Source organism: Spermophilus citellus (genome assembly GCF_964194105.1).
Source record: "Spermophilus citellus genome assembly, chromosome: 17".
NCBI lineage: Eukaryota > Metazoa > Chordata > Mammalia > Rodentia > Sciuridae > Spermophilus > Spermophilus citellus.
This window is the reverse complement of record NC_138199.1, coordinates 24,682,315-24,708,034: the sequence shown is the minus strand read 5'-3', so window position 1 is coordinate 24,708,034 and position 25,720 is coordinate 24,682,315. Positions and strand designations below refer to the sequence as shown.

General features: G+C 50.3%; 3 protein-coding genes across 4 annotated transcripts in view; 2 read left to right on the top strand and 1 right to left on the bottom strand.

Moving 5' to 3' along the window:
* PITPNM3 (PITPNM family member 3) overlaps positions 1-4,859 on the top strand; it is a 95,402-nt gene extending 90,543 nt beyond the window's left edge. The window contains exon 20 of one of the 2 annotated variants that reach the window (XM_081271078.1): positions 595-4,859. In XM_081271078.1, coding sequence (XP_081127204.1) covers positions 595-900 — 306 coding nt within the window. In that variant the 3' untranslated portion in view covers positions 901-4,859. The remainder of the gene's footprint in view (positions 1-594) is intronic. The other variant, XM_081271079.1, reaches the window with a different exon arrangement.
* Positions 4,860-6,674: 1,815 nt separating this feature from the next.
* On the bottom strand, positions 6,675-10,169 carry PIMREG (PICALM interacting mitotic regulator; the record flags this gene model as incomplete). Its single annotated transcript, XM_081272193.1, has 4 exons — positions 10,157-10,169; positions 9,364-9,687; positions 7,314-7,598; positions 6,675-6,770 (listed from the first exon to the last, which is right to left on the bottom strand). The coding sequence occupies exons 2-4, from the start codon at positions 9,652-9,654 to the stop codon at positions 6,675-6,677; spliced, it is 672 nt and encodes a 223-aa protein (XP_081128319.1). The 5' UTR covers positions 9,655-9,687; positions 10,157-10,169.
* Positions 10,170-15,208: 5,039 nt separating this feature from the next.
* Positions 15,209-23,839, top strand: AIPL1 (AIP like 1 HSP90 co-chaperone; the record flags this gene model as incomplete). The annotated part of the gene is made up of 6 exons (XM_081271985.1): positions 15,209-15,304; positions 15,892-16,071; positions 21,299-21,487; positions 22,474-22,650; positions 22,763-22,904; positions 23,637-23,839. 6 exons carry the CDS (start codon positions 15,209-15,211, stop codon positions 23,837-23,839), a joined length of 987 nt encoding a protein of 328 aa, XP_081128111.1.
* Between the last annotated feature and the right edge of the window lie 1,881 nt (positions 23,840-25,720).

The window sequence follows — 25,720 nt, the reverse complement described above, 5'->3', positions numbered from 1 at the left end:
CTCTGTGTTGCTCATGGGAGATTCCCAACACATTACCTGGGGATTTTGTTTACATGCAGCTCCTGATTCAGCAGTCTTGGACTGGGACCTGCTACTGCTGCTGGTCCCTGCAATATATTTTGAGTAGCAAGATTCTGGGGCCACAGTGGGAAGGACTGGCAGGAAGGGCAGGTGTGAGGGCCAGAAAAATGACAAAGTTCCATGGAGTAGAGCTAGATCATGAGAGGCACTTTCATTTTGAGATTTTAGGGAGGGTAACAAGGAAGAGTGCTTCAGGGTCCTCAAGAATCCAGAGGAGGAATTGGGGGTGTAGGTGTAACTCAGTGGTAGGGCGCTTGCCTTGCATGTCCCGGGGTTTTGGGTTCAATCCCCAGCACGGGGATGAAGGCAGGGGCGGCGGGGGTGGGGGCGGGGGTTGAAAGAATTCAGATAGGGACCCTGGAATGTTGGTAATGAGTTTTCTGCTTCCACTTCCCTGGGGTCCACTCCGAAGCTGGAGACTCCCTAGTTCCAGGAGGATGGTGATGTTGGGGGGACAGGATCAGATACAGGAGTCTACTCTCCTCGCCGGCCTGACGCCTGTCTCCTTTACAGTTCCTCAGTGAAGGCTACGCTGCACACCTGGCGGCGCTGGAGGCCAGCCACCGCTCGCGTCCCAAGAAGAACAACTCGCGCATGATCCTGCGCAAGGGCAGCTTCGGGCTGCACGCCCAGCCGGAGTTCCTGCGCAAGCGCAACCACCTGCGCAGGACCATGTCGGTGCAGCAGCCCGACCCTCCAGCCACCAACCCCAAGCCCGAGCGGGCCCAGAGCCAACCTGAGTCCGACAAGGACCACGAGCGGCCGCTGCCCGCGCTCAGCTGGGCGCGTGGGCCCCCCAAGTTCGAATCGGTGCCCTGAAGGGCGGGCGGTACTCAGAACAGGGGCGGGGGGCCCAAGCAGGCTGCCTGCAGGGACGGGAGGGGCTCCTTCTCCCCGACACAGGCGTTTTCCTGCTTTTTCCCTCCCGTGTCTGTCCAGCAGTGTCCGACCAGAGTGGGGAGGGACCCTGCCTCGCGTTGGGGAGGTCTCCCTGGGCTGCGACAGGGTGAAATCGGGGATCTCCGTGCAGCCGCTGCTGCTGCCTCCCCACGCCGGAGACGGCAAGCCCGAGTCAAGGTTGGTGTTTGTGTAATCCGGGGGCCAGGCCTGCCCGAGCCGCAGTGTTTGGGCAAGGTTGTCCATCTTTCAGAGTCCCCGAGGCTCCCGCAGCCGTGCAAGGCAGGCTCTACTGGGGGGGAGAAGTCCCCAGCCCCAGGACCAACTGCCGCTGGCAGGTACAGCTTCTTGGCTGTCTTGTGGAGGAGTGAGTGGCATTTGTGCCCGCCCTCCTTGTGACATCCTGGGTCACCCACTTTGGGGCTGATTCACTTATGACAAAGTGGTCACTTTCTGGGAGTGAGAGGACGTCTTTTTGGCTCATTCTCACGATTTGGTGTCTGTCCACAGCCCTGGGGGGCAGGGTCTGGTGCTGACGGTCTGTCCTTCTGCAGCTGTCCTTTGTCCCCTACTTCTTGTCCTCAGTATCCTCACCATTCTCCTGTGGCCCTCTAGGACAGGTGTACCTCTCCTGGGAGCCCTGCCTCACATCCTCCCCTGTGAGGCTGTAGCCTTGGGCTCCGGCCCACCTGAGCTGGCTGTGTACCCTTGAGCCTGTTGCTTACCTTCTCTGGGCCCTGCCTTTTTTCTGTAATTGGAGTAGTCCCCCCAGTTGAGAGGGATGGGAGTTTTTGACTCCTAAGTTGTCCTACACTTTGCCCCTGGAGGCTTTTCAGAGGGCCCAACGATCCATCCCTTCCACTACTGGGAGAGGTTTTCTGAGTGGGTTGGGAAGGAGGTGGTGCACTCTACTCAGCATCTCAGAGGAAGCCCCTACTCCATGGAGAATTGCAGCAGGTGGCCTGGCACTGATGCCCAAATTGGGTGTCTCTGGGAGAAAAAGAGCTTCTTCCACCCCCAACAAAGGGTACAGATCTGGCTCTTCCCATCCCCAGTCCTGCTCAGACTGATTTCTCTCTTTTGGTTCTTGGAAGGCATAGAGCTGAGATCCCAGGGTTTTGGGGGTTTGCGGAATTTTGGCTCAAACTGTTGTATTCTCTTCCTTCCCTCTGCCACTCTGCTTGGTTTGAGCCTATCATCTCCTCCTGAGCAGTCCCCTGAGGGTGGCAGGGCTTGGTTTTCCTGGGGCCCTTCTAAGTCTGCCCAGGTCCTCCTGCGGCCAAGCCCCTGGCCTGGGCACAGGCCTCTGCACTCCCCTGTGCCCTGACCCAGGTTCACCCCTGCTGTGGGGCTTCCCCAGGTTGCCTCTGAGCCCCGGTGGACTGCCACTGAGGCTGGTCCCAGCTCTTTCATTGAGGCTGCCCCAGGGCCCAGATGTGTGTCCACAGCAGGCACCTGTTTCAGCTCAGTGTCGCTTCTGCTCAATGTCTACCTCTTGCAGCTCCCATGCAGCCCACAGCAGCTGCTGGTGGGGGCGGCTGGCACCACCATTGTAAATTGCCTAGGAAACCCTGGGCACCCTGCTGGGGCTGGAGGGGTCTGGGCTCCAGTTCCCACCCCAGCTCTGTCCACTAGAAACGTCTCCTTCAGCTTGCCAGCTCCCGCCACCTTCGCCTCACCCATCTGCCAGCTCTTCTGCTCCACGGTCAGCACTGCATCCCCATCCAAGCTCAGTGCTGCGGGCGAGTCTGCCGGGGCGGGAGGTGGTGAGCCTCCACTTCTTCTCTGGCCCTGCCTCCCGGCAATTTCTCCCTGCCTGTGCCCTGGAACATGCGTCACTCTTTGGCTTTCTCTTGGCACCAGCTCTTATGGTGTAGCCACCTCAATCCTAATCTTTCCCACCCCTTTCCCCAAAGTACCATGATTTCGACTTGGGCAGACTCAGTGTGATTCTCTGACACTCCATCATCTCCTTTTAGCCGAAGTCACTGAGGTTTTACTTCCAAATGATAAAATAATTAGCATGAGATTCTTTCCCCCCCAGGTTAGATTCCCCTTCCCTTTCTGAGAACCCCAGGCTTGTGTGTTTGGGGGTGGGGAGGAAGAGTGCACAAGTGTGAGCTGGGATCTCCAGGAGATCTGGAGTCCGTGACCATGGTTCTATGACTCTAGGGATCAGAGCTGAGACACAGGATCCAGCAGGAGGGCCGCCACCCCTTCCCTTGCTGGAGCCCCCAGACTGGGGTTTTGATGACTCCCACGTGAGATGCTGACGGTGTACAGGGAGATATTGTGAACACAACACCCTCAGAGCTGTAGTTGGCGTGTGTGAATGTGTACTTGCCGTTCTGTTCAGTGAAGAGATGATTTCTGTTTCCAGTACTGCTTTCTCGGCAACTACGTACCCCATATGCACTTTCTATACTAGTGGTGTGTTCAATCTTGTCTGTCCAGTTAAGTTGGAGACACAGAGAACCAAGTCCCATTCCTTGGAAGGGGTGCTTCCACCTCTCCTTCAGTAATTCTGTGATCCCAATCCAGCTGTCTTCTAGAGAATTCTTCTAGCTCCTGGTGTGCCTGCTCACCAGCAGCTGGAAGACAGATCTTCCTGCCTGACCAAAGCTGCTTGTTCTGTGGCATGTTTGTTTTTCCCCATGTGGTGGCTGTCCTGGCTGAGGGCCTGCCTGCTGCCTTCCCCTATCCCTTGCCCTGTTGGGGGTTCAGGGTGCATTCTTTGCTATGGCCTGCTCTTTCAGCATTATGATTTTTCCCCCCTAAAGATCTTGACTCCTCCCTTAATCACCATGGAATATTAAAACAAAACAAAACAAAACAAAAACAAAAGTGGACTCCTTTTGTGCATTTGGAGGATCAGCCTTCTTGTCAGGGTGCTGGGTTACAGCAAATGTGTCTGGACCCCAGGATTCTTGAGATACTGGGGGTAGCTTTTTGAAAGAGGGGAGGCTGGATCTTAGTGGTTTTTAAACTGTACTTGAACACTTTGGAGCCCATAATTGTGCCCTGGGAGTGTCCTGCAGACAAACCTGGCATCGATCTTTAATCTTTAAACGAAGGCTGGACCCCACCTCAGGAAGGTGGTTCTGGGTCCAAAGTTGGTGCCAGTTTTGCATTCACACCCCCCACAACCAGCTCAGGTGCAGCCCTGCCCGGGAGGGGCTCCCTGACTGTGAAGGAGCCTCACAGTTGACCCCGCCTTAAACAACCAACCAACTTTCTGGCCGAATCCCCGGGGGTTTGAGTGCCAAGTGCTCTGGAAACCTATTCTCTTTGGCTCAGCCCAAAAACAACAACAAAAACCACCACACACACACATACACACAAAACCACCCCTCCTTTATTCCCTAAGGGTTTGGGGGAATTTTGTTAAACATCCAAATTAGGGTTAAGTCCAAGCTGCAAGGCACAGCCGAGTTCTGCTGTCCTTGCTGAGAAACTAATAGGATGGTTGGGAGGAAAATCAAGAGTTTGACCTCACCCTCTTTGGGACAGAGGAGAGGCAGGTGACACCAAGGAGGGGCAGGCCAGAGGAGGGCGGTTCACCCAAGGGACCCCCCACTCGCGGACCCCCGCTGTCCTTTTCTCTTTGTTTCTGTGGGTGGTGCCAGCCAGTCTGACCTTGCCGAGGGTCAGACTGTTCCCAAGTGTGTAACTTTCAGTATTGTCTGTGATGGGTGGTTCTGTGGTGGACATGGTTTATTAGCTGCCTTGTACAAAATCCGTTAGAAAAGAAAATGTAAAATACCAGATTTCTAACAAGACAAAAGCAGCATTATGGAGTTAAAAGATTTTTACAATTGGTCTTGATTTTGATGTGAGCTGGTTTTTAACTCTCAAATGTTGTCACTTAAATAAAAACCTTATTTGCCTTTAAAATGTGCTTTGCTCTGGACTAACTTGAGAAAGCCTTCCTTTGACTCCTGTTTTCCCTGAGCTGGGATTTCGGGGACAAGCAGCCTGAGAGCAGAGAAGACAGGGGAGACAAAAATATCACACCCCAAACTTAGGATGCACAGCAGTGTCAGGGTGGGCTGTGGGGGGGATGTGAAAGGGAACAAATGTTAAATGTGGAAAGAGTTTATTATTAAAAAGCGATGCGATCTAGGAAACTTACACACTGGTTTCTTTCTAATAAAATGACAAAGCAGATTTCTTAAGTAATTTACAAAGGACAGAAACTGCTCTTGAAGAGGGGCTCCTCCCTGTAAGTCCACAATGCCCCATGCTGAGCTCATTATAAATAGGCCCAGGGTCACATAGCCTGGAAACGTCTCCTCTCTCTTCCTTTGGGGTCCTGAAGGTGGTGGTGGGGAATCAGGGATGAAATTGTGTCCCCAAGAATCTCTGCATTAGAAACACAGGAGGTGAGTCCACACATGACACTCCAAGGACCCTGCTCCTGGCTGCATTGTTCAGAACTCTCCAGCATGTTCTAGTGTCTTCCCATTATAGATAAGGCCCCCACAACATGTGGGATTAGTTCCTAAGTACAACAGTCCCTAGGGAGAGGGTAGGAGCAATTCCAAGATTTCTCCAAATCACTCAGGTGGTGGCAGGTGGTCACTGATGGGCCTGGATGTGGCTGAAGCAGAAAAGACCTGGGCCCTTGTTGGTCAGGTGCTTGTCAGCAGCAGCTCAGGGTTGCTGATGACTCGGGGGGTGCTTCTTCCAGGAAGCTCATGGCACAGACATCCTGGTGTGAGGGCTCTGGTGGCCAGACAGGGCTCATTTCCTGCAAGACAGAGCTCCCTTTGCGCCCCTTGCTGTGCTCAAAAGAGCAGTAGGGGCACCATAGCTTTCCCCTTAAAATGGGGGGGGGGTTGGAAGATGGCTGTAGGTACTTGGGGCCCCAGCATGCTCAGTGATTGGGTGTCAGGGAAGGTAACAGCTCTGCTCCGTAGAAGACTCATACACTTCCCACTCTGCCCTTGTGCACCCTCTCTGTGGGTTTTTCTCAAAATAGACTCATTTCTTTAACTCGCTTGCAGATAGGTCTACACACTCATGCACGAGGAGGGTCTTAGGAGTCATTACCTGGAAGTCCTCAGTGACGAATGAGGGAGATGGTCATGTCACCACTAGGGATGGAGAAGGGGGTGGGGTTGATGCTTCTGGGTGCTGCAGGCTCAGAGGGGCTCCCCTAGTCTAGACTAGACAAGACTAGAACCTGAAAATGTGGTGGGAACATGGCTGTTCGACACAGAGCTGGAAGGGCCCTGCCTAAGAGCCCACTGTAACCATTATACAAAGGAAGAAACTGTCCCAAGTTAGGGCAGATTCAGAATGGAGGCCCTGCCCACAGAATGGGGTCCTGAGCACAGAGAGCAGAAATTCCATAGCAGCCATGTCATTTCCCCCCCAATTCCATGGTTAGGCAGGGCATAATGGGGAGTATTGGAAGAAAGGCAGGTCCTTCAGGAATTCGGTCGCCAGTTACATGTGAGGTTCCAAAGGTGGGATCCCAAGGACTTGAGGACATCCAGGGTGCATCCTTCACCATTACCTCAATCTAGATCTTTCATCCCTTATGTTTCCAATAAGGAGACCAAGGCCCAGAGAGGGGCAGGGACTGGTTAGCATCACATAGCAGGTCTGAGCCAGAACCATCAGCCTGCCTACCAAGAGGACCTGGCTAAAAAGGACTCTCCCAGACACCACTCTGTAGCATGGATGCCAACTCACCTCTCTTCAGCCATAATGGCTTTGTTCAGCTTTTGGGACAGCTTCTGGAGATGCTGAATTCCTGCTCCCACAGGCTCTAGGTCACTGTCAGACTCGCTGATCACAAGGAAAAGCCACATCAGGAACCAGTTGGAGGCCTGGGGCTTTTCCTTCCTCCCAACCCAGCACTGGGTCCTGGCCTGTGGACCCAGGTGGCTCTGGTGGGCTGGGGATACCTCACCACAAATCCTTACTCTGGGAAATGACATCAAAGCCCAAGAGGTTGAGGCCATAGGCAGTTGATTTTGTAGATAAGTGAGCCCTGCTGTTCCCTACTTGGAACCTGAGTTTCCACCCCCCAGATGGCTTTCCCAGGAGGCTGGGGGAAATGGGATCAGTCAGAACTAGGATTACCACTTCCTTTTTCGGATAGGGAATCTGAGGCCCGAAAGGATTTTTTTCAGGCCCAACATTAGCTCTGGGGGCAGAGCTGGGCCAGAACACAGATGTGACTCATTTCAGTGTGCTGTGGCTCCAGGTAGCCATGGGAAGTGCTCAGGAGTCCCTGGGGCTTAGTTAGTGTTTGCAGGGTCAGGGAAGGGAAATTGTGCCTGGGCTCAGAGGCCACTAATCCTGGGGGAGACGCACTGTTCCACTTGCCTGGGACAGCAGAGGGGCTCTGTTGATGAGTAGGGGCTCTGGAAGGCAGCCTCCCTCCTTGGCCGCCGTCGTGGATGGACACGTGGGTCAACCCGGGCACAGAGGCGGTGATGCTCCCTCTCCTGGAGGTCTGAGGCGGCTCTAGACACCCGAGTGTTCTTCTGGGTCAGGCTGGGAGGTGGGGAACTACTGTCCTTCTGCACCCCTCTCTTCCTCCTCCTGGCTTTCACCTGTGTTTCCACCAGCCACTTGGTGCCACTTTGGCAGGACTCCTGGATTCTCTGTGATAGGTACATAGAAAGGTTAGCATAGATCGAACCAAGGGCGAGCTACCCCGGGATCTAAGCCGTCTCTCCAACCCCAGAGCTCACAAGCTGTCCCATAAATACGTCCTGTTCTTAGTCTCAGGGTGAGTGATGGGAAGGGCTCCACGTGAGCCTGAACTTCATGGCAAGAGGACCACTCCGGCTCACAGAGCCTCTATCTGTCTAAGTCTAAGCTCTCTTTCCAGGCAGAAACTGATCCAGAGACTCAAGAAGGCCCAGAGAAGACCAGGTCCAGCTCTCTGGATACCAGACCATTTGTCTTCCTGCTTCTGGTCTCACTCTCATCCCTCCTTCACATTGGTTCACAGAAATCCTTCTGTGGCAGTTCTCATAATGACACTCCACTGCTCAAAACCCTTCTATGGCTTCTTGCTCCCAGCAAGACCAAGTCCTAACTCTTGGGCTTGTCACACCAGCAGAGCATCAGCTAGGAAGGTTCAAGTGTTTGTTTCTAGAATTTTCCATTTAATATTTTCAAATTGTAATTGACCAGGGTAACTGAAATCATGGAAATTGATACCATAGGTATCAATTATGCTCGACTGTCTTTGCCATAGTAAACCCGAGTCCAGAGAATGGAGCAAGGCCCAAGTTAAGTTTGATGAGTTACGTGACCTTGATTGTTTGTTTTTTGTGATGCTGGGGATTGAACCCAGGGCCTTGTGAGTTATGTGACCTTGAACAAGATATTTCATTTCATTTCTCGGAGCCATCAGGGTGGTGAAACCAATCATAGGGTTCCTCCAGATAAGGACTAGCATTTGACTCCAAGACCTCTCTACAAAGCTTGAAGACATAGCTGCCTTGTCCTGACATCTTCAGAATTCCCAACAAGATGATAAGGAGTCCCTGCCCCCTCCCCACTAACCCCCAGCTCCTGCCATTTTCTCCTTGGAGGTCTGTTCACTTGCATGGCTTCTGCTCTTTCTAGGTGACATCTCTCCACATCTCCAGCTCCATGTTTAAAGACTTATTTGTTTGGAAGGCCCACAGGCACCTCACACCCAACATAATGATACCTTCCTGCCCACATGTGTTCGTGACACCAAATCCTCTCAAATCCACCTTTTGAGTAACTCTTGAAGTTGTCCACTCTTTGACCAGCCTAGGGTCCCTCAGGGATATATCAGCTCCTTGCCCTTTTCCAAGTAGCTAAAAAACAAGTCCTGATATGCTAACTGACAAGTTTTGAGGATGGGGGTATAGCTCAGTGGTAGAGTGCTTGCCTAGCATGCACCCCCGCCTGGGTGGCATCCTTCGCAAGGCAAAAACAAAGCAAAAACCAACCAAACAAAAAAGGATTTTTCCCCCTCCAGGGTGCTCCTGAGAGTCTGAACATTTGCACACCAGCTCTCCTTTCTCACTATTTCACCTTGCTCAGGCCATACCCCGACTAAGTTCCTGCCCCTTCTCTTTAGTATCTTATTTCCTCAGCTCCAACTCAGAACTCTGGGAAGTTGTCACTGACTAAGCTTGGGGTTTAGTGTCCCCTTATTGTTAGCTATTTGTTTGCAATTTCCTATCACAATACAACCTCTCATCATCTTGCACTGTGAGCCTGGATTTCCTCTGTGACAATGTTTCATTTATTTCCTCAACAAATTGCCAGGAACTATTTGGAGTGCTGAGGAAAGAGGCATGAACTAAAAATCAAGTCATGGAGTCCATATTTTTGGGGGCTCCCTAAGGGTAAGAACTACTGGCACCAAGGATCATTTACCTGGGACATGGCGCCCAAGGCAGTCTTAGCTGAGCGAGCTGCAGCCTGCAGGCCCTGCTTCTCGGGCTCTGGGGTTTCCAGGCGTTTCCAGGAGGGGCCTGCTCGGAGGTTAAGGCTGACTGCTCTCAGGGGCAGCCTCCTTTGGAATCGTCTGCACAGGGAGCCCAGGGCTCCGCTGGATGTCTCTGGTTGGCCGGCTGCAGACCTTATCACCTCCTCCTCGGGCAGCTCTTCCTCTAGGAGAGATCGTCGGCGCACAGAGGCCCCCAGGTTCTGCCACTGAGATGCCATCTGCTTGGTCCAGTCTCCTCTACCCGTCACACCCTGGGAGGTCAAAAGGCAGGTCAGCACGACATTCCCCAACTCTATTCCCACGCTCCACAGAGAAGGGATGGGATGGAGGTCCATGGTGTGCGACACTTGGACAACTCTGCGGGCTAGAAAGCGACTGCTTTATGCAAGAATGGTCACAGTCGCAGCATTCTTGCTGTCCCATGCTTCACGTTTCCAAAACAGCTGTCTTCATCCCAACCTCCTCTCTAGAGATTCAGGTAGAAGGGAGGCAAAGTCTCACCAAACCTGAGCACTTGGTCCAGGACACGACCAGCGATCGGCTTGCCCAGACCCAACCCACTCCAGCCCAGACCCCCCCAGCCATCCTACGGACACCGGATTTCTATCGGACGTTTGCAATACCCGGACACCCCACATGCCATGCCTGTCCTAACCAGATTCCCCGTCCCATGCTGCCCCTCGAAGTTCTGCTCTCCTTTGAACAGACGCCCCCGCTCACCCGGCTGCGACCGATTCGGGACCACACGCTCGGTACAGTGGCTTGTAGCTGACCCCAGCCGATTTGAAACTCCGCGCGGCTCCGCCCCGGGACTATGCTCACAGTTGACTGGCTGCGTCCCCTCGCCAACGCCGTGCCCGGGATCCGATTGGCCCCTTTCTCTCGCGGCTGTAAACTCTGCTTTGGGATTGGCCCGGTTACCCCCATTCATCGCTCCAGACCCCCCGCCCAGCAGCCTGCGGGGGCTCCTGCGCGCTTGGCGGGTGGAATCCGCTACCCCTGACTCACTCAGCCCGGGCGCCACCTCCCCGTGGCTGGGCCTCTGGCCGCCCCGCCCGATTAGATCGCACCCTCTGTCTCCCTGACTTGAGCCTGCACAGGATTCTGGCTGGAGGGTGGGGCCTGGGGGCAGGGGTCCTGAGCACCCACAACCCTGTAGCAGGTGGCCTCCGGCTGCGTGCCCCTTCGCTGGCAGCAGCCCTGATCTCCTGAGACCTGGCTTTTCTTTTTCGTTTAGTGTTTTTGTCAGAGCCAAGGATGGAGGTTTTGTTTCAAATTTCCCCCAAGACTCTCCTAGGTCCTGAGACCAGGCACTGCACCTCTGTGTTCTCCAAACGCTCATTCCCCCTCTGCCCTAAGCATCCAAACAAGCTTAAAAAACAAAACAAAACAAAAACCCTCCACCATTATAATTCCCAACTGGGCTCCCTCCAGACCTCAAAGCAGCACTGTCTAGTCCCTACCCCAACTACCCTGCCTCCCCGCATGACAGGGAGGATGGTTTGGATTTTTTTTTTTAACCTTCATTTAATTTATTTTTATTGGTGCTGAGGATCGAACTCAGGGCCTGGCATGTGCTAGGCGAGCGCTCTATCGCTGAGCACAACCCCAGCAGGAGGATGGGCTTTTGAGGCTCTGTCTTCAGTCCACCGCTCCATGTCTGGGTGATCTCATCCACTCCTTTAACCTCAGTGATCACCCACTGCCCCCAGGACGATGATGATGACAATGAACTTGTACATGGCACTTTTATGCACCAGGCTTAGATGTTTCAAGCACTTCATATGTATTTATGAACACAGTGGACCTTCACTGCCACCTACAACTTGACGAGGGCATTTCACCCAGTGAATAAAATATCAGGGCCAAGGATTCAAACTCCATTAATCCAGGACCAGCGGTAATGTGCCTAATAATATAAAATTATGTTATTTAAAGCTGAAACCTAGAGAAAGAGTTAAGCAGGCAAAGAATGTGTCTGTGTAGTTGTCTAATTGTGTGTTTGTGTGGCCTTCCTGGCACTGGTTACAACATGTTCAATGGGGACAAGTACTCATTTTAAGAAAACCAGCCCATACTTATACATGAACTAAAACCAAAACTTTATCTGACAGTTCTTGACTCTGTGATATGCTCTGAGATTTATTTTTATTTTATTTTTTTAAAGAGAGAGTGAGAGAGAGAATTTTTAATATTTATTTTTTAGTTCTCGGCGGACACAACATCTTTGTTTTGTATGTGGTGCTGGGGATCGAACCCGGGCCGCACGCATGCCAGGCGAGCGCGCTACCGCTTGAGCCACATCCCCAACCCCTGAGATTTATTTTCTATTTCATTTTTAAAAAACCAAGGATTCCAACTCCCTTTTGCTTTTACCCTGGTCACTCATGTTGGGGCTGCGTTTGAAGGAGTTGGAAATGCTTGTACCCAAACCTATTTTATGCCAGTTGCATTGGCAATTGTTATCAGGGAATTGAATGCAATGAAATAGGAGGAGGAGAGAGTTGTTTCTATGGGAAAGACTCAAGGAAGTTGAAATGCTTAGAAACGAAATCTCTTAAACTGGAGGGCCTTGTCACAGTTGTCTCTGCAGTGTCTGTCATCATGGTTGGAACGTCATAGGCATCCATAATAATAGCTTATTTTTTTTTTTTTTTGAGGCCTTACCACGTGTCCGACGCTCAGTTAAGTGCATTTACTTCCTCAATCCGCATGGCAGCTTCAGGAAGTGGTGCTATTTTTACTCCCATTACAGATGACAAAACTGGAGATTCAGCAGGCGAAGTATCTTGTCCAAGATTGCACAGAACGTCAGAGCTGGAACTTCAATCCTGGATGTCTGACTTCCAAACCTTCGAATTTTGCTTGTGTGACCTTAGATGCCACATCTTTGTTAAGTATCTGGGATGCGGACACCCAGAGCCTTCTCTGTTTGGAGCTTCCTACCCTCTTGTGTCTCAGAACGGCAACTAGCAGACCAGGTTAATGAAGAGCAGTCTCCATGGCAACAAGAGAGGGCAGAAGAAGTATTTTTTTCTGAATGAGAAGACTTTCCCTTCAGTCTTGCTTGGAGGGTGGCTCCAGGGTGGGAGGGATTCTCTAGGCAAGCAAAGCAGGTTCCAGAGGCAGGTGAGGCCCCCCTGCTCCTTAGAAGGAGGAAAAACAAAACAAAACAAAAAAACCAAACAAGTCCATTGCTCCAAGTGGTATCCAGCTCCTGGCCTGTGCTAGGGACGGGGATGGAGGAGGAACTTCAGGCATTCTGGGTGGGGAGGTGATGGGCTTTTCTCCAACAACAAAGCTTGCACCAATTTCCTTTACCTACCTCCTGGAGCTGTGAGTATGATGGAAGAAACAGACATTAAGCAAATTACTGTAAATCCTTACAATTGTTCGAAATGCTAGAAAAGATAAGTGCTGGGGAGGGGGGAGGGGGGAGGATGTAAGTCGGGGTAGGAAACCTCACTTGGGCTAGAGGTCAGGGAAGTTTTCCTAAGTATGTGGAGTTTTAGCTGAGGAGTCAGGGGGCTGATGTTGGGGGGTCTGGAGCTCTGCCATGTTCCAGGACAGGAAAAAGGCTGATAAAAACAGAGAGCAGAGCTGAGGCCAGGGGCCAGAGGTAGAGATGTGTGGGCCAGGGGAGGAATTCAGAGTGTTTCCTGAAGGCAGAGGCAAGTCCTTGCTGAAAAAGGAGAGAAACTGCTAACTAGAGTTGTGATTGGATAAAGTCCTTGGGAGACTGGTTTGGGGGCCAAGAGATTGCCAAGGGTCATCCTGGGGGCTGGGGCCTGGCACAGATGGTGAACCTTCCTTTCTCAGCAGTGGACCCAAGCCCCCTGGCATTGGCACCTAGGGCACCTTTGTCCTGCAGCTCTTCCAGCCAACCTAGGGTCAAATCCATTAGTTTTTTCCTCCTAAATATCACTTCGATCCAAGTGTGCCCTTTGGCCCTTCTTAGCGATGGAAACAGTGGGAGAGTTTCAAGCATTGTAAGAGGAGCACGATGAGGTCCTTTTCTCCCATTGTGAACTCAGTCACAATAGAAAAATGCCCCTGATAGAAACTCTAGAATAATGAATCCTTACAAAGCAAACTCCCAAGTAACCAACTCCCAGGTCAGGAGGCTGTGTGTTCTCCTTCCCTCACTAGCAGTTTATGGTAATCACTTTTATTTTCCTTTGAAGTTGTTTTGAGTATCCATTTTATCTTGTATGCATGCATACCTTCTAGGTTGCTGTGTGGTTGGAAAAAGAAAGGAAGAGAAGAGGGAAGGGCTGGTCTTTGCATCTTCAGGCAGACATGGACACAGGCCCTGTGGTGGGGTGGTCTGAGCCCTCAGAGAGGGTTTCCTGGAGGGGCCAAGCTGGGTTCTCTGGCTCTGACCAGTTTACCCATCTTTGGCTTCTTGCAAGCCAACAGCTATTAGTGGAAGTTAAGACTTTTGGGGGTGCTGGATTTTCGGGTCTCATTCATAGCTCCAGGCCTCCCAACTTCATGAAGAGGGTGGTAGGAGAGGAGAATCTTCCTTTTTTAGCTGGGAAAATGGATTTTAGAGAGGATGGAAGAAATTCAAGGCCTCAATGTCAGTAAATAAGAGGTGGGATCAGTCCTTTGCATTCAGCTCTGTGAGGCTCCTAGCTCTTCTTATGTCTGCCAGTGGCACATCCTGTGTCCCTTTCCTCTGTAACAAGTCAGCATCCAGGACAGAGTGGTGTTGTGGGGGTCCTCCATCAGCCTCAGGACTCTGGGGAGCGGAATTGATTTGACCACTAGGTAGCGCCAAACACCCAAGTCTTCACATTGAATTATCATAGTGTCTCAAAGGGAGTGATACCCTGAATAAACTTTGCCTGGGTCCTAGGATCCAGGGCTTAAGAACTCCAGAAAGGCTAGAGACCACCGACTATGGTGGCACATCCCTGTAATCCCAGCAGCTCTGGAGCCTGAGGCAGGAGAATGGCAAGTTCTAGGCTAGCCTCATTCAGCAAATTAGCAAGACCCTCAGCAGCTTAGGGAGATCCCATCTCAATAAAAAAAACAAAAAGGACTGAGAATTTAGCTTAGTGGTGAAGTGCCCCTGGATTCAATCCCTAAATCCAAAAAAAAAAAAAAAAAGAAAAGAGAAAAGAAAAGAAACCCCAACCAACAGAACAAAACGGCTGCAGAAGACACCTCACCTTTCCCAGACCTGCCTCTCTCTGTCTCTTAGACTCCAAGTTCTTGCTTAGCCAGAAACCTGCATCTCTCCCCTCTGACCACATCTCCGCCTCCTGAGGGCAGATAAAGGGGAGAGGAGGAAGAGGAAATAGAGAAGAGGGAGGGTGGTGGAATCAAAGGCAGCAGTGCCCTGACCTGGGGTCCAAAGGGACTTAGAGTGTAGGACTGGGGTCATGGCTCCCTGGACCAGGCAGAGCGAAGGGGACTGTAGGCCTCCCTTCCTCTTCTCCTTTGGCGGCCTCCAGGCCTCTCCTGATGGTTTCTCTACTCCTCTGCCTTCTTTAAGAAAGATTAGCTGCCCTTCTTCCCTCTTAGGATGGCAGAAAACCAAAGCTTGACACAATAATGGTGGGTGTCAGGCAGAGGCTTTTCATCAATGTGAGGGGGTCACGGATGGGGCAGAAGAAAGTTGCCTGCAGTGACCACAGTAGCCCTGACCCCTCCCCCCATCCCTCCCCAGCAAGCAAATCCTCAAGTGTCTCAGCAGCTTAGGTGTCCTCCCCCTGGGATGAGATTATCCCAGCCTGGGCTGGGCATGTCCTTCCACCCGCAGCCATGGACACCACCATGCTCCTGAATGTGGAAGGGGTCAAGAAGACCATTCTGCACGGGGGCACTGGGGAGCTCCCAAACTTCATCACAGGATCCCGAGTAAGTGTCCCCCACTCCCACCAAATGGGGCTCCCCGTGGAAGCCTTCCTCTTTTCAGCTGTGCACACCACACATCCACCAGATTTCAGTTTTGCCCAAGACCAGTCTGGGGGGCCTTTCCTGGAATTGTCCACCTCAGACATTTGAGCTGGTACTCATTTATAGGGCATTTTTAATACTTTACTGGTTAAAGTTTAATATGGGCTGAGAGGAGGGGCTTTGGGGAATTTTCTGGAGTCCCAAGTATTAAGTGAGAAGAAAGGGCCCTTGGGGGTCATGATGCTTGTCCCCAAATATTTGGTAGCTGAGGGATGTATCTGTGGCCCCCTGGAACTTATTAAGGAAGGACTTTCAGACATGCAGAGCAGCAGAGGGAGGGAATGGGGTGCTTTGGGAGAGAGATGTGGACTCCTTGTCCCTGGTAGGAAATGGGTGGGAAGGAGGCTCATACTGTCTAAGGTGCCCTATCAGCTTACCAGGTGTGGGTGAGCTGACCCCTGAGGGCATCCCTGGGGGTCTGCCACAGTGGGGGCTTCTTCTGGAACTTGGGAGGTGTGCAGACCAGGGTCAACTCTCTTGGTGGCCAGGTGACCTTTCATTTCCGCACCACAAAATGTGACGAGGAGCGCACGGTGATAGACGACAGCAAGCAGGTGGGCCATCCCATGAACATCATCATGGGGAACATGTTCAAGCTTGAAGTCTGGGAAACCCTGCTGACGTCCATGCGGATCAATGAGGTGGCAGAGTTCTGGTGTGACACCATCGTGAGTAATCCACGTTGGCCCACTCCCCCACCTGCTCATCCAGCTTCTTTGCAGAGCTGTAGCATTTCAGGGAGGTTGGGAGTGGGAATCAAATTCTCCAAGGCAAATCCCACATCCTCATTCCCTTTCATTGGAAATAAGATATCTCCAACCAAAAGAATAGGCCCTTCAGTGACAACCAGGGCCATGACTGGCTGAGGGAGTGTGGGAAAGGGAGGCTATGCCCGTTGGGAGTGAGTCCACCCACTTTATAATTCTTACTTTTTGCACAACATTTTAAGATCCTGGAGACTTTTGGCCATTGGTTGCTTTTTTATCCCTCTTCCCTAGACCTACCAACATTGCAAGAAAAACAAACAAACAAAACCCTTTTTTCTTTTGTATTTATGGCACCCTTAGAAATTATCCTTAGAAATTAGGCTCCTTGTTCTGTGACCCATATGGAAATGGCAAAACTCATAGACAAACAAACATTGCTTACGATTGCACATAAAAGTCAAAGCCAAAGCATAATGAATTTCCAAGTCCCTACCACCTGATGCCATCAACCCATAACCAGTCCTGCTTTATCCACCCCTGAGGCACTTACCTTCCTCATCCCACATGGTGAAAGCAAATTCCAGAACCAGCTCATTTTATCTGTAAACATTGAGATGTGTATCTCTAAAATACAAGGATATTTTAAAAACACAACCACAATGTCATTATTAAATCTTTTTTAAAATTTGGATAATTCCTTCATGTCATTTAATTTCCAGTTGCTTAGAATTTCTGTTTTATTTTTTTCCTCATTTATTTCTTATAAGTGAATGAGTTTGGTTTGTTCAATTAGGATCCAAAGTCCATAGGTAGTGCTTTATTGATATGTCTTCCAAATCTCTTGTTATTTATGGGGTTTATTTTATTTTATTGTTATTATTTTTTTGATTTGGATTTGTTGGAGGAACAAGGTCAGTTGTTCTGTAGAAGTTTCACATTCTGAGTTTTCTCATTGTTTTTCTATGGAATTGTCTAGCATGTTCCTCTGTTCCCCATACTTTTGTTCAATTGGGAGTTTGGTCTACAGGGCTGGACAAGATTCAGGTTCCTTGTTTTTGCAAAGGTATGTCATGGATGGTACTGTATACCTCTCATTGAGAGGCACACCATGCCTGCTTCTCCTATTGTGACATTAAGATTGATGGGTGGGCTCAGGAGTTGACAACCTCATCCATCCATTAAAAGCTCCCCCTTGATGTTCACTATTGATGGTGGATGTGCCTACAGATTATTTCACCAGGGGCTAATGACCTTTTGAAAGAGTAATTTTGGAGAGAAATAAACCTGCACTTGAACTCTGTTCTTTTATTAGCTGTGTGGCCTGGGGAGGTCCTTCCTCCCTTCTGCCACTCTATTGCCTCATCTATAAGTAAATACAAGTCTAAGTTAAAAGGTTCTTTTGGGGATTCCATAAAGCTATGTATATGAGTGCATATAGGGCAGTTGAAAAGCTGGGACTACACCTTTGAGTTAAAAGATTTTAAAGATTAATTCCTTCATTTTACTAAAAATGAGATTCACAATATACTCTCAAAGGGAACCAGTCTGTTGAGGGAGAAAGTTATGTGATCTGAGCCAAACAAGTTGAGGGACAGGATCCAAGTGGGGGCTGTGATCCCTCACTCCTTTGTCCAGTGCATGATTCTTTTTTTTTCTTCTTTTTTTTTAAGTGCCTGATTCTTAGATTCTTAGATTCTTTTTAAGTGCAATTCCATCCTCCACCACTAGGTGGTCCCACCCAACGTGTCACTCATTACTTAGCAAATATTATTTGAGCGTCTTGTCTTGGTACCAGTCCCTTTGTTATTCATCCAGATGCTTTCTAATTTTAAAGACATTTTATTTTTATCACATTAAGAATTTAGAGAATTGGCTTTTTCTGTAGTTTCAGTTAGTTTAAAACATATGGCCTGAACTAAAGGTGCATATCCATTTAAAATTATAAAATTATATAATTTTAAATTTATATAATTTTAAATGGATATGCACCTTTATTTTTTTTATATATATATATTTTTATTGGTTGTTCACCACATTACAAAGCTCTTGACATATCATATTTCATACATTAGATTGAAGTGGGTTATGAACCCCCAATTTTACCCCAAATGCAGATTGCAGAATCACGTCGGTTACACATCCACAGGATATGCACCTTTAGTTCAGGCCATATGTTAGACAGGCTTTGTCACCAACAACCCCCTCCCCATAGGATGCATGTTTACTAGCGCAGAAGAGCTGCATGCATGGAGCTGTCAATAAATTCTTGATTAGTTGATTGATTTGTTGTTTGCAAAACTACAAGCTGCTGTTGCTTCTGCCCTGTGGGCATGGCTCTGGGTTTTCTGTGGTGTCTGTGCTTTTTTGGCCACATCAACAGTCACATGAGTGCACTGCTCGTCTCACAATCTGGTCACTTTTATACCAGAGTGATTGTTGGTTTTCCCGATAGCCCCCCACATCTCCTCCTCCCAGCCCACAGTTACCATGGTCGCACAGGCACACGCAGCCATACATAACTTCCACGGTTATTTATAGACCCGTATGTCCACATTTTTTCTGTCAATCCATCCATCTGCCTACTCAGGTCTCAATTAATCCATTCTTCACTTCAACCAATATTCATTCAGTCTCATCTTCCATCATTAAACCTTCATCTGTCCATTTCTCTCTTTCTTTTTCCAACCATCCATCCATCCATCCATCCATGCACTTAGCAAACTGCCACTGGACATCTGACTTGACTTTTCTGAGTGTTAGAAGTGAAACAGGCAAAGTCCGCAGCCCTCAAGGAACTCAATTTCTGGAGGAACAGATATCTAGACTATTATAATGTGGGGCATCCAGCGTCACAATGTAAGTAGTGAGAGCTGAGTTCTTTAAAGCCACCAAAGAGGGACAACTAACTGCTTTAGGGTCTTGGGGGGATTTCTTTAAGAAGATGCCATTGAACTGGTCTTGGAGTTCATCAGGCCTAGGAAGGAAGGAAGGAAGGGTGGCATCCAGATCAGGAAATGTGAGAAGGCCTGGTGTGTTCCATTTAGTCAGTGTTTCTCTTCTGTGGGCATCTCTGTGCCCAAGAACCTGAATACCAGGAGGAGTAGGCAACCAGTGTGACAATCAGCTGTGTTTGAGAAAGGACCAAGGAGACCTGGCCCTCCCCACCAGTCACCTGCATCATTCTCTACAGAGCCCTCGGCCTGGACAGTCCGCATCAGATGACCTTAAAGTTTAGGTCTCTGACCCTCCCTCCCTTTCCCTAAATCAGAGGGACAGGGTCAGTGAGGGGTTCTGGGATTTTCTGTTCTGAAATTTATTCCTCCCTCTCCCAGGGGGAGGATACTGGTCTCCATGCAGATCTGTTTCTGGTGCCCAATCTTGTGAGGCCTGGGGTTGCAAACTCAAATTCCATGAGGGGTCAGAAACCTTGGTGGCCCCATCTACGGGGGCAGCTGCTCCTCATCTCCACCTGGATGGCTGCCATGTCAAAGGGACAGGGCCCAGTGTGACAGTACAGTCTGTAAGCCAGAAATCCGCAGAAGCCCGTGGACTCTCCCAAAGTTTAATCATTGAAAACTAATTTAAAAAAACAAAAACAGACGGGCTGGGGTTGTGGCTCAGTGGTACAGCACTTGTCTAGCATGTACGAGGCAATGGGTTTGATTCTCAGCGCCACCTATAAATAAATGAATAAAATAAAAAAAAAAGATCTAACAACATCTAAAAAAATATTAAAAACAAACAAACAAACAACAACAACAAAAACCAGAAAACCAACTTTGAAGGATAAAACAAAGCAATCTGCGAGGTAGATATGACCTTAAAGCCCCCCAAATGGTGGTGACAGTGGGCTCCCCTGTCTCCAGTTGCTGCCCCAGTGGGCTGAGTCAGTCCCAAGGGCTGGAGCCTGGGTTCATGCAGACTTGTGTGCAGACCTGTGTGTGACTGTGCTGCCCCTGCTGGCCTGAAAAGTCAGGCCTCAAGGGCTGGCAGAGCAGAGATTGGCACCTTCCTTGCTCTCTCCAAGGTGCTGCCCAGGAGACTCAAGAGACTGCAAGACTTGGCTGTGTTTCCTGGCCTTTATCCTCCTTCCTGGGATTTCTCCCTGTTCCTGTAGCTCCCACAGCCCACTGGTGATGTCTAGGGGCCCTGGTACCACCAGGTGGCAGGCATCCAGCAGGATAAGGCCTTGGTCTGAGGGCATGCTCAGTACCAGGACAGCCTGGTCCAGAGTTCCTGGTCTATATGCTGTGGGATGGGTTTGGGGAATCCTGGCTGCTGCTCTCCTCAGCAAGCGAGTCCTGGTGCCGCTCCCTCCACCAGGCCAGCCTTAATCCTGCAGGCTCAGCTGCCATCTGGCCGGAGGCTCACAAAGGAGCTAATCCAGGCAGATGGGGGTGGGGAAGGTGACCTCATCCCTGTCCTCTGTCCCTTTACTCTCTTTGTGCTGAGTGTGGCTGGAGCTGTGCTTGGGGGCCTGAGCTGGGCCACCTCAGAATCTGGCCAGGGACGTGGGTTCTCAGAAAGCATAGTTGGGGAAATTGGGGCTCCAAGGCGGATTCCCCAGCCCTCCTCCACCTGAGATGGCGACCCTGGCTCCCAGTGGCTGCCATGAGCCAGACCTATTCTGTATCACCCCCTTTAATCCCTACAGCAGCCCCAACACTTCACAGGGCACCAAGGGAACTGGGATTCAGGGAGGTGCTGTGACCTGGGCTCACTCCTGGTCTGCAGCACTGCCAGGTTGCTCTGCTGGCCCTCTTGGAGAGGGACCCTGATCCCTCCACTGCTATATACTGTCCTTCCTATGAGTCATAGGCTTGTGAAGCTCAGGGTCTCCTTGGGGAAAAGATGTGTGACAGTCAATCACAGGCTACTTGAGGCTAAGGGCATGGCTTAGGGAGCTAGTTTGGATTCTGGCTCTGTCATTGGCTAGTTGTGTGACCTTGAGCAAATTGTTGAACCTCTCTGGGCTCTTGTTTCCTTATCTGTAGAATGGGGATATTAGCAATGTCTCCCTCCTTGGATTATGTTAAGAATTGAAGTTAATAAAGTACTTTTTCTGGCATACCATTGACCACAGTTGTTATTGGTACAGTGGGACAGTGGATTCTGCTGGGAAGGGGGTAGGGGGTCTCTGTGCCCCAACTAACTCTCAGCAGATGCTACCCATCTGTCTTTCCCACAGCACACGGGGGTCTACCCCATCCTGTCCCGGAGCCTGCGGCAGGTAGCCGAGGGCAAGGACCCCACAGAGTGGCATGTCCACACATGTGGGCTGGCTAACATGTTCGCCTACCACACACTGGGCTACGAGGACCTGGACGAGCTGCAGAAGGAGCCGCAGCCTCTGATATTTGTGATCGAGTTGCTCCAGGTGGGACTCTGGGGTCAGGAGGACGAGGGGGCTGTCCCAGTACCAGAGGGGGAATGGGGACAGGAGGTATCCTGGGGAGCCCCAGCCCCACTTGCCTTGATATGGCCTATTTCTCCCCAGAGAACAAGAAAGTGTTCAAGGGCCTCAGAAGGATTGGAATTTAGAAAGAAAATTCCCTGTGTGTGTGTGTGTGTTTTCCAAGAGAAAAGCCCACTTGGAACCAACTTAAAAGAAATGTGGTTCATGTTTATTGGAGAGGCATTTTTCTACTGCCATTTTTGTTTTGAGAAGTTTAGGATCACAATCTCCTGCCTGATCCCTGTGGTTTGTGGGTTCAGGCTTGGTTCTTGGAAAATCTGGGAGAGGCTACATGGAACTATCCACACCCTCCCATCCACACCTCAGAGTGATTGACAGCACATGTTTGTAGGGCTGTCGGGGGAGGATCAGGGTTAGGTCAAGGCCAGGCCAGGAATCAGCTTAAGGTCAAGCTGAGGCTCAGCCTCAGGGCTACATGGGCAAATACAAATAAAAGAGAGAACTGTAGCAAACACAGGCCTTAATAGGCTTGCTCAAACAGTTGTACAGCACATGGACATCTCCTCTAAGGTGCTCCTTATAGACATTGCACATTAGTATTTTTATAATGACAACTTTCCAGCAGATGGCAATAAGGTAATGCAATGTATCTTGTAATGCAATGAGTATCCATGACAGTTCTGAATATTGGGAGTAAAGTGTCCCGATGAAGATATACCTTTTCCTAATTTGCACAGAGTATCGATTTAGGGCAGGGCCCTGGGCCTTGTTGCTTCCTTCCCCTGTGCATGCGTTTCTGACCAGCAAGCATGATCCTTCTAGCACATGACACTGTGGTCAATACAGAGCTGACTTCAGGGGGTCTTGCTGGGTCCACCTTCCCTGGTCTCTGCTGAGGTTCGGGCTCCTGGGCTCCCTGCCTCACTCACCCGCAGTTCTTGGGTCAGGTTGAGGCCCCGAGTGAGTACCAGCGGGAGACGTGGAACTTGAACAACCAGGAGAAGATGCAGGCAGTACCCATCCTTCACGGAGAAGGAAACCGGCTCTTCAAGCTTGGCCGCTATGAGGATGCTTCCTCCAAGTACCAGGAAGCTATCGTGTGCCTGCGGAACCTGCAGACCAAGGTGGGAGGCTGCCCTCTAGGGCGGGAGGTGGGGTTGGCTCTGGAGGAGTAAATTGGGGAGGAGGGGGTCCTTTGGCTGCCCAAGCTCAAGGCTGATTTTCTGCACTGGGCAGGAGAAGCCCTGGGATGTGCAGTGGCTGAAACTGGAAAAGATGATCAACACCTTGATCCTCAACTACTGCCAGTGTCTGCTGAAGAAGGAGGAGTACTACGAGGTGCTGGAGCACACCAGCGACATCCTCCGCCATCACCCAGGTGCGGGTCACGGGGCGGGGCGTCCCAACAGGTGGAGGGGTATCTGGCCCAGGGTCACAGGGTCATCTGCAAAGACCTTCGTGGACTTCTCTCCCCATCCCTTTGAAGCCTCAAACTTGTCTCCACCCAGCAGGGTTTCCCCAAACTTGCAAGGAAGGTATGTGTGTGTGTGTGTGTGGGGGGGGGGGGGGCTCACCGTGGGAAGTATTTTAAAGTGTGCACACTCCAGTAGCTCACCCGACTTACTAGTGATTTTGTGGTGTAGTCATCAGGCTTTTTAAAGAAGCAGGCAATCAATCTAGAGAAAGTTAACAAAGCCACATTAGTACCTAGGGTGCGGTGACATGGCAATATTTGTGAAGAAGGTATTTGAACAATGTTAACAGTGAAGGCATCAAAAGCGCATGCACCAGGCACGAAGTCCTCTTTTTAAAATGATCTTACTTCCTCATCCCCATAGTCACCGTGTGGGGTAGTGTCAGGTTAGGACCTTCAGATTCTGCAGTTTTGGGGAACCTTTATCAGAAAAGAAGACACAGTTCTGAATATAAAATGAGTTACAGGTTTTGGAAAAATCCATGCAAGGGAGAGGAGCCGGGACTGTGGTGATTAGCATCATCTCCTTTTTGCAGAGGAAGAAACAGGCATGGGACGCACCTAGGGGCTGGGGCGGGGGCGGGGTGCCGGGTTTTGCAAACCTGGCAGCTGGGTGCAGCGCGATCCTCCCCGCAGGCATCGCGAAAGCCTACTACGTGCGTGCCCGGGCTCACGCCGAGGTGTGGAACGCGGCCGAGGCCAAGGCGGATCTGGAGAAAGTGCTGGAGTTGGAGCCCTCCGTGCGCAAGGCGGTGCATAAGGAGCTGAGGCTGCTGGAGAGCCGCATGGCTGAGAAGGAGGAGGAGGAGCGGCTGCGCTGCAAGAGCATGCTGGGCTAGCCGCCTGTGCTATGGGGTGGGGGACCCCCAAACCTTTCCCGTCTCGGGAGCTCTGGCGGCTTCACTGACCCCTCTGTCCTGCAGCCTGCATGGCACCCAGGCAGGGAGAAGGTAGCCTGATCATTTCTGGTTCAATTGACCAAGGTTTTGGTTTCCCTTTTAAATTTTAAAATTATTTTTTGAGGTCTGGGAATGTAGCTCGGTGGTGGAGTGCATGCTTTGCAATATTGAGGGCTTGAGTTCCATCCCCAGATGAAACTTCACCAGGACGGATACCAGCCCCCCCCCATCCCAGCCCCCACCCAGAGTTTTTGTTTGTTTTTGTGGTACCACTGAGCCACATCGACAGCCCTTTTTATTTTTATTTTGAGACAGGGTCATGCTAAGTTGCAGAGGTTGGCCTGGAACTTGTGATACTTCTGCCTCTGCATCCCAAGTAGCTGGGATTATAGGCGAGTTTCCACTATGCTGCGCTACAATTATTATTTTTTTAAAAATCAAAGTCATGCATGACCATGGTTAAAAAAAAATCAAAAGAGATAGAAGAACTTATGAATAAAAGTGAAATTTCCTCCCTGTCCCTTTAGCTCAGATGTCGCTGCTTTAATTGGTTCTGTTTTTATTCTTCGGGTCGTTTTCTCTATCTCCAAATAATCCATTTGCATTACAGCGTCTCTCTGCATCATTTGACCCCGTGTTAATGAAATATGAAGATGCCATGCTTTGGCAGTTTCTCAGCCCTTTCCTCTCTTTCTCTCCATTTTGGATGCTTATATATTTTGGGACTTCTTTTTGGTTCTCTTTATGTAACTGTGTATTATACCTAGGGCTCCCCAGAATTTCATGGACTTTAGTCCATCTGGTGACTCCTGTGTAGGATGAAGATGGCAGTGTGGGGACCCTTTCTCTCCTTCTCCCTTACCCCCCACTTCCTCCTGCTTCCTGAAATTCAAGGTACTTTACTTTTCCATCATCCTGGTTAACACCTGTCTTGTGTTCTGTAACCAAAATGGTCTTCTGTGCTTTGTCCACAGATTGACTCTAAAATTTGAAAATCAATAAACGGCATTTACATGATTATGGCCTTGTAAGTAAGTTGCCCTGCAGGGGACTTTGATTGCATTTCTTCTTCTGAGGTTCCAATTCCTTGACCCCTTGGGCCACCAGAATGAGGATGCTGCTAGCATCAGGAGAGGCAATGTGTACTTTAGTCTGGAGGTGCTTTACTATTTCTTTCATTCTTCTTTTCTTTTGTGGTGCTAGAGGTTTAAAGTTGAAGTCCTCCCTGTCTTGGAGAAAAGGGAGGTTTGTTGTTGGTTGACTTTGGATTGGTGCTCGGTGAGACAGCCAGGCCTATTATGAAGGAACCATGTGGGAGGAGGTGGTTTTAGGGGAGGTCAGAGGAAGGGGACTTTATGATCTTCAGAAGCAGCAAAGGAGGAGTATCCTGAGGTCATTGAGAGTCTCCTGAGATGGAGAAGGTGGAATAGGACATGCGGGCAGGAGGGGGTGAAACTTTGCCTGCTCCTTCCTGGTAGTGCTGCCCTGGTGGCTCAGAAGCAGAGAGGAACCTGGCACGGGATGCTATCTGAGGACCAGTCACTATGACCCACAGAATTCCCAGCTTTCCTTGCTCTGTCCATTTTGTGTGTACAACATTCCCACTGCTGCCCTTTCTCCTGGGGACAGTTTGAATACCACCTTATTGGTCAGGGAATGGCCCACAGATCTCACAGCAAAACTAATGCCCAAATGTGTTCCAGGACTCTGCTAGGTCTTGTTTGATCCCACCCGGGTTGACAGTTATCTTTGTGATGCCCTAGGATAGTTTTCCCAAAGAAGAAGAGGGTTGGGGGTCAAGACATCTGTAGACTGTGGTGG